Source organism: Elephas maximus, chromosome 7 (genome assembly GCF_024166365.1).
Source record: "Elephas maximus indicus isolate mEleMax1 chromosome 7, mEleMax1 primary haplotype, whole genome shotgun sequence".
NCBI lineage: Eukaryota > Metazoa > Chordata > Mammalia > Proboscidea > Elephantidae > Elephas > Elephas maximus.
This window is the reverse complement of record NC_064825.1, coordinates 55,865,120-55,873,337: the sequence shown is the minus strand read 5'-3', so window position 1 is coordinate 55,873,337 and position 8,218 is coordinate 55,865,120. Positions and strand designations below refer to the sequence as shown.

At 35.5% G+C, this 8,218-nt stretch overlaps 1 protein-coding gene across 1 annotated transcript; it reads right to left on the bottom strand.

Moving 5' to 3' along the window:
• Window positions 1–7,009: 7,009 nt before the first annotated feature.
• Window positions 7,010–7,954, bottom strand: LOC126078969 (olfactory receptor 52E4-like). The gene has a single exon (XM_049889828.1). It carries the CDS (start codon window positions 7,946–7,948, stop codon window positions 7,010–7,012), a length of 939 nt encoding a protein of 312 aa, XP_049745785.1. The 5' UTR covers window positions 7,949–7,954.
• Window positions 7,955–8,218: the final 264 nt, after the last annotated feature.

Genomic DNA, 8,218 nt, shown 5'->3' with positions numbered 1-8,218 from the left:
CGGAATTGACTCAATGGCACCTAACAACAACAACAAAATTAGCTGAGGTTTATGGGCCCTACTTTACTTCTAAGTTCCTCCCTCCTAGAATGCTTTAGTGAAAATTTCTGGTATTATAGAATCAGCAAAAACAGGAATTAGAATGAAAGTTATATACATTGTATTTAAATTATATGAGCATCCGTAGAAAGGATATAATTACACCTGTCTTTCTAGCACATTTAAGCACTTAATGGAAGTTATCAGATTGTTTTAATCTCATTCCTTCTCTGTACATGTATTTGTTTAGTGCCTTCATAAATCATGTTTATTATTTTATAAGCTTTTACCAAAAAAGAACATTTTTCTGAGTATGACTTTTTTTTTTTTAAATGAAGGAATTTGGAAGTATATGACCCTGACATTAATCAGAGTCATTCTATGATGGATTTGTAGCCTTATCATAACCATAAATAAAAGCTTTGGAAGCAGTGATAAATGGTTAGAAGAGAAAAATTGTGACAAGCCCAATAGTTTTTACTTTGTAACCGATGAGGAGGGTGCAGTTTGGGGACTCCCTTGAGAATGAATATGGACTCTAAAATGAATCATTTACACTGCTGGTATAGACATTGTGTACCTTTCCAACTTGTAGAAAATTCCAAATAATCAGAAATTATTCTTCTCTGAAGCAGAGTAAGTAAATGAGGTAAAATCATGACAGTAATTTATGCATTTATTCATTCATTTGATAAATATTTAGTGATCACTTGTTATGTGCCATGAACTTATCTGGCCATAAGGGATAAAACCATGAGCAAAACAAACAAAATCACTTTCCTTGGTAGATTTCACAACTAAGTAAGGAAAGACGTTTAATAAAAATAATGTACACTTATGATAGAGGGTTGCTAGGAGTCAAAATCGACTTGATGGCAATAGATCTGGATTTTTGGTTTATTATGATAAGTCTTTCTTAAAAGTATTTAATGCTGTTCATTTCTTCTAGTCAAAATCTTTGACTGCATCTCACAGATTTTGATTCCTGATTTTTTCTTCACTTTTTCTTTGGATACAGAGAGGACAGTCTTGAAGTCTTGGCTGTATTTCATTTCAGTTTTATAAGTTTTTGCTTCATACTTTTTGAAGTTTTTCTGTTAAGTGCATATACATTTCCTATGGTTATGTCTTCCTGGTGAATTAACTCTCTTATGATTGTTTATATATATATATATATTTCTTTATCCTTGCCAATACTCCTTGTCCTGAATTATATTTTCTTATATGAATATAGCCACTTCAGCTTTCTTTTAAATACTGTTTGCATGGTATATTTTTCCCATCCTTTTAAGTTTAACCTATCCCTGTTTTTATATTTAAAGTGGGCTTTTTTTCAAAAACTAATAGTTTGATCTTGCTTTTTTATTGGATTTCACTATCTTTAATTGGTGTTTTCAGACCCTTTCTATTTAAAGTAATTAATAAGGTTGAATTTATGTAAGTCTCACCTGTATTTTTGTTTGCTTGTTTATTTTACTCTTGTTTCCCCCTTGTTGCTTACTTTTAAATTTGAATTTTTTAGTATTTATTTTCATGTATCTTTTGGTTTTTGCCCGTGTCTCTTTTATTTTTTAGCGATTGTTAAACCTTGCCACTATTGCCATTTTTGGCCATAGATAATACTTAGTTGTGAAGCTGCCCTGTGCAGTGTAGAATATTTAGCAGTATCTCTGGTTTCTCCTTACTAGATACCAATAGCAACCAAAACTGTCTCCAGAAGTGACCAAATTCCCTGGGGGGACGGGGGGGGGGCAACATCTCTCCTGGCTGAGATCTTCTGCTCTAGAGATTACAATATACAAGTCTAACATTTCACAACCTACTTAAAGTTAACATTTTACCACTTCGAGTGAAATGGAAAAAAACTTACAATTTTAGGGTCCTTTGTCTCTGTATTTTTCTTTGTAGTTGTCATATGTATTACATGAAAAACCCACCAGACAATGTTATAATGTTTGTTTTCAAGAGTGATGCACAGTTTAAATAATTTAACTGTGAAATTAGCCTCTTACATTGAACCATTAAGTTATAATTACTGTTGCTCTGACCTGCCAATTTTCCCACTGTTACATAATCACTGTTCAACCTGAAGAATCGATCAATCAGTTGAGGTCATACCAGTGACCTCAACTAAGCTTAAATCTCTTCTGAGATATATAGAATATATATAAAACAGCATAGACATAGACACGTACACACAAGTGTGCGTGTGTGTGGATGTGTGTGAGGGGAGACAGATGGTATGTGAGGATCATCTACAGGCCAAGGAACCAAAGAGAGAAGAAACTAACTTCAGGGAAGGATTCAAAATGGCCAAGACCCTGATTTGAATTTGTAGGCCCCAGAACTGTGAGAAAATAAATTTCTTTATTTAAAACTTCCCACTTGTGGTATTTCTGTTTCATCAGTAGTAGGTAATTAAGACACTAGGACTCACTGGGCAGGACTAGTAGAAAAGCACAGAACAAATAAGGAATTCCCCTCTTACTCTCCAACTGAAAGGATCCTTTCTCCTTTTCCTGTGGTCAGAAATACAGGATTAGTCTTGCAGTTTTTGTTTTTGCACAACCTGTTGTATATATGCTGGAGGCTTGCCCTCAAATCAATGGAAGGAAAGAGATAGGGAAAAAATTAGAATCTCAACTGTACAAATCACTTGTTTAAGTTTGACACCCTATTTCAACCTGCCTGATTTGCTTACTTTATAGAGTACCCCAGGTAGCTGGTTTCTTTATTTTATTTTATTTTGTATTTTTAAATGTTCGCTATGGTTGGAAGTCTGCCCATATATGTATATTTATTATTTCTTTTTTTACTTTCATTTCTCTCTAGCATATATGAAATATTTTTTTTGTGTGTGTTTCTGCAATTCCAGTATAACTCTCAGTAACAACATAAAAAGAATTAAAGTGTACACAGAGCTCAATTTTCATTAAGAAGTTCTACTGTAAGCTATTTTTTAATGACTGAATAGGAAGATTCAAAATAATTTTTCCAATTTGAAATCGTTCCCAAACCATATGAGTTTGGCATAAAAATGCACTATACAGAATATTTAAAATAGAGTAAAATCAACAATGATACTCTCTATGTATCATAGCATCATTTCTGTATGTCAAGAAATGTCTGGTTATGAATTTCAGATTGGTTTAAATTTTTCTTCTTGTTCATGTCCACTCATCTTTTGCCATCTTTTCCATATTTAGAGTCTGGATATTACTAGCACATACACCTGCCTCAGCTTTGAATTGTAAAACTCTATATCTCTGTCAGACTGCACCACACACATTTCCAGCCCCCTCAAAGCTTTGTGCTCTCACAAATGTCTCTGGCTCAAGTTCTGTAGCCCCCAGCTCATTCTTTTTCTTCCAAATTGCTTACTTCATGAATCTTTCACTTCATCTATCCACTGGATCCCATTCCATCACTGCGTTTTCTTTCCATTGACTCTGCAGCCCCTTCGTTCATCTCTGTCAAACCTGTGTGCCTAAATCTCAGTCCTGCAATCTGCAACCACTTTTCTTCCAATAAAAACAGTTGCAAGACATTCACTGCATTATTACAATTGAAGCCTCCTTAACTGGGCCATCTAAAACTACATGTAAACCTTTCTTTTGTCCTTTAGTTTCCTTGATCATTTCTTCAACAGCTATTTTAAACTTGCACATGGTAGCATATGTATGCACATTCTTCAATGCTAAGCATTTTCTCTAGTCTCCCTAGAAAATTAAGACGATCATGCTAGCAGTATTTCCATTCTTTCAACTCTCATGCTAAGTAGTTATAGAAGCATTCTTACTCCAGCCTGAGGTTAATATTTTCAATGTTTGCTTTGGGTCTTATTCTTTCAAGGCTGCAGATAGCTCTCTTTATCCTACATTCATTTTCCCCTCTCCTCCTTCCCTCACCTCTCTTCTCATCTTCATCTCCATACCCATCTGCATGTCCATCTCAGTCTGTCCATTTCTCTCTTTTATTTTCAATTTCTCCCGTTATCAATTTCTCCTCATATTCTTGAGAGATGTTAACCATAATATGAAAAAAAAAATCAATATTCTTTAAATCGTTTCAATTACATTTCCATTTCCTCCTATGTCATTCAGTACTTGATGGCCAGCAAAACTGGTGTTTCTTTAGTGAATAGCAACAATTTATGTCTGTAATTATATGAGATATCAGTTTATACTTTTCTTTCAATGTCTTTCTCTGGTTTTATTGTCAGGGTAATACTGGCTTCATAGAATGAATTAGTAAGTGTTCTTTCCTTTTCTATTTTTTGCACAAGTTTATGAAAAATTGGTTGTTATTCTTCTTTAAGTGTTTGGTAGCATTCACCAGCAAAGACATATGGGCTTTTCTTTGTGGAAGTGTTTTGTTTATTGCATGAATATATTATTTATTTTTATAGTTTATTTAGATTTTCTATTTTTTCTTTAATCATTTCAGCAGTTTGCGTAATTCTAAGTATTTTTGCATTTCATTTAGGTTCATACTACCCTGTTTTACTTTTATTTCTTTAAGGTATTTAATAATGCCCCCTCCCTTTTATTCCTGACTTTAGTAAATTGATCTTCTTTTTCATTTTTTTTTTTTCTTGTCAGTCTAGGTATAAAGAATTCTCAGTTTGTTGATTTAATTTCATAGAACCAACATTTAATTTTTCTACTGTTATTCTATTTTCATTTCATTTCATTTATTTCCACACCATTATTAATATTTCCTTTTTTCAACTTTCTTTGGGTTTAATTTACGCTTCCACATCTAATTTCTGAAGGTGGAAAGCTAAGTTATTTATTTGAGATTTTTCTTCTATTTTAATATAAACATTTAGAAGTATACATTTTCTTTTACGAACTGATTTTGCAGCATCCCACACCATTTGGTATACCATGTTTTCCTTTTCATTCATTGTAAGTATTTTCTAATTTCTTTGTGATTTCTCCTTTGATCCATTGGTTATTTAAGAGTGTGTGATTTAATTTCCACATATTTATACATTCCCCAAATTTACTTAGGCTATTTACTTCTAATTTGCAAACTAAAGTAGAATTGATTCAAATAATTGTATTGTGTATAAACCCAGTAGTTTTGCCTAGTTGTTTGCCTAAAATATATAATCATTTCTGTATCCACTATTTAATTAACAATAATAATAAAGAAGACAAGCTTATACAGATACACCAAATTTCTTTTTTTTTTAAAGGACAACTTTTCTTATATTGGGCTGAAATCTCATCCTTTTATACACTTATATCCCAAATTTCAAGTTCAAGTTTCCTAGAGCCATACAATTGTGAATATGCTAGCCCAGAACATTCTTGTTATCTTTGCATGGAATGTTGACCCAGAGTAGTGTGCTTTTACCTGCTTCACTGGATAGGATAACATGAGAGCTAGAAATAACTTCATGTAACAACTCTGGTTTCATTACCCCAGAGCCTGAACTAGGCTCTTCAGGCACATGGACTGCAAAGCGAGTTCCAAATACAATTCTCCACACATCCCACTCACTAGTTTGTGTTTATGTTTGTGTATAGACAGATTTCATGAGGGACAACACAGATCTAAATAGAAAGAGGGTGAAGTAAATGATAGAGAGAAAGAATAGAATCAAATGAACAAATGAGAGCACTCATTTCTGATGACCCAGAGATCCCTAAGAGTTCCAGAGTGCTAGTTCTCCAAAATCAATATTGCTTCTTCTATCTACGACATTTTCTCCAAGATAAGTTACTTTCTGGGGCACTTACTATACTCTCCCGTTGTGTTGTTTTTTGTTCCTCCTGATTTTCTTTTCCTTCACCCTTTGTTTATCTGCATGGTTTCTTTCCTTCTCTGATCAGCTTGACATTTTACAGATTTTCTTGCAGACACAGAATTGATTGACAAATAGCATGCAGGCGGCAATTTTCTCCTGGGGAAAGTTAGAAATTATGGCTTAGAGAAAATTGAGAATGGTAGGCTAATAATAGGTAGAAGGATGGCATCCAAAATCGTGATGCATAGGTCAAAGTCAGCCTGCAGAATTATATGATACTAAACCATTGTTGTTGAGTCGATTCCAACTCATAGTGAGCCTAAATGACAGAGTAAACCTGCCTTATAGGGTTTCCAAGGCTAAAAGCTTTAGAGAAACAGACTGCCACGTCTTTCTTCCCCTGAACAGCGGATAGATTTGAATCATCCACCTTTCAGTTAGTAGCCGAGCTCTTAACCACTGCACCACTAGAGGTCAACACTAGAAACTCCCTTTTTATCATATCTGTATATCATATTTTACCAGTGACATAGGAACATCATTATCCTAGTACATAACCAAACCCACTGCCGTCGAGTTGATTCCGACTCATAGTGACCCTACAGGACAGAGTAGAACTGCCCCACAGAGTTTCCATGGAGTGCCTGGTGGATTTAAACTGCTGACCTTTTGGTTAGCAGCTGTAGCACTTAACCACTGCGCCACCAGGGTTTCCTATCCTCATATACTCTGGACAAAAATTAATATTTTACTGGTGTCCACAATCTTCTCTCACAATGAGAAAAAGAACTTCAATAATATGTTGAAAGTGAAAGTGGAAATTGCACACAAGAAACATTGAGTGTGAGTTTAGTAGCCCCTAGGAATGACTGAAGTAATGCCTGAGGGACCATTAAAAAAAAAAGAAAGAAAGAAAAAGAAAAGTTATCTTTGAGTTGATTCAACTTATAAAGATCTTATTGGATAGAGTAGAACTGCCCCATAGGGTTTCCAAGGATGTAATCTTTATGCACAGAACTGCCACATCTTTCTCCTTTAGAGCTGCTATGGATTCAAACCTCTGACCTTTTGGTTAACAACTGAGAGCTTAGCCATTGTGCTACCAAGGCTCTTTAAGGGACCATTACCTAGTCTCAATTTTGGACATTTTTAAAAGATACACATGCTGAAGGATAACATGAAAGAATTCATCAATATCTGAAAACATTTAAGTCACTCTTTCTTTACAAATATTTTCACAACTCGGTCCCGAATTTGCTTTGTCCTGACCCCATAAATGACTGGATTTAAACAAGGAGGTACAACTACATACAGATTGGCCAAGAGGATGTGAATGTAGCGAGGAACATTTTTACCAAAACGATGAGTCATAAAGGAGAAAAATGCTGGTGTGTAAAAGGCCAAGATGACACAGACATGTGAACCACATGTGCTAAGTGCTTTGAGCCTGGCATCCCTAGAAGGAAGATGGAAAACAGCATGGAGAATCTGAACATAAGAGAGGGCAATAAGGATCAAGTCAAAGATGAGGACGGCAATGGTAAACAAGCCATAGATAATGTTGACTCTTATGCTAGCACAGGCAAGACGAGCAATTCCCATGTGTTCACAGTAGGTATGAGGGATAATGTAGTGTCCACAAAAGGGCAATCGCTTGAGAAGAGGGCAGAAGGGCAAGACAAGGAGGACTGAATTACCCACTACAACAGAGGCCATGAATGCTACCGCCTTGTTGGTGAGGATGGTGGTGTATCTCAAGGGGTAGCAGATGGCCACAAAACGGTCAATCGCCATGGCCAGGAGCACAACAGATTCCATACCAGTGTAGGTGTGGATGAAGAACATTTGAATGAGACAGGCTTCAAAGCTTATCTCCCTAAGATTGAACCAGAAAATGGCTAGCATCTTGGGGATGGTCGAAGTGGAGAGGCCTAGATCAATAAAGGAGAGTAGAGCTAGAAAGTAAAACATGGGTTGATGAAGACTCTGCTCAGCCTTGATCACAAACAGGATCGTGACATTCCCCACAAGTGCTATGAGATAAACAACAAAGAAAGGGTAAGCAAACCAGACATGGAAAGCTTCCAGACCTGGGACACCCAGCAGAAGAAAGGTGGAGGGATATGAGGCAGTGCCATTGGTAGAGGACATCCTGTTGAGGACTCTTGGAGAATACTGTCTTCTTCAATATTTCTGGGAAAACACAAGGAAATATATGATGGTTGAATATAACTAGATATAATAGCATGCTGATAAAACTGTTGAGACATAATGGAAGGGACTAGGAGCATAATAAACTATCAGAGACATTCAATTTGCCTTTCACATTTAACATTACCGTGGGAATTGAGAAGGATTGAAACAGCCTTTTCTAGCAATACAATGTAGTGATTCATTATGGTATTGCGCTTATTCTTTTGT

Excerpts from the sequence above, each read along its gene's own strand:
- LOC126078969 (XM_049889828.1), bottom strand. The coding sequence starts at position 7,948 with ATGTCCTCTACCAATGGCACTGCCTCATATCCCTCCACCTTTCTTCTG.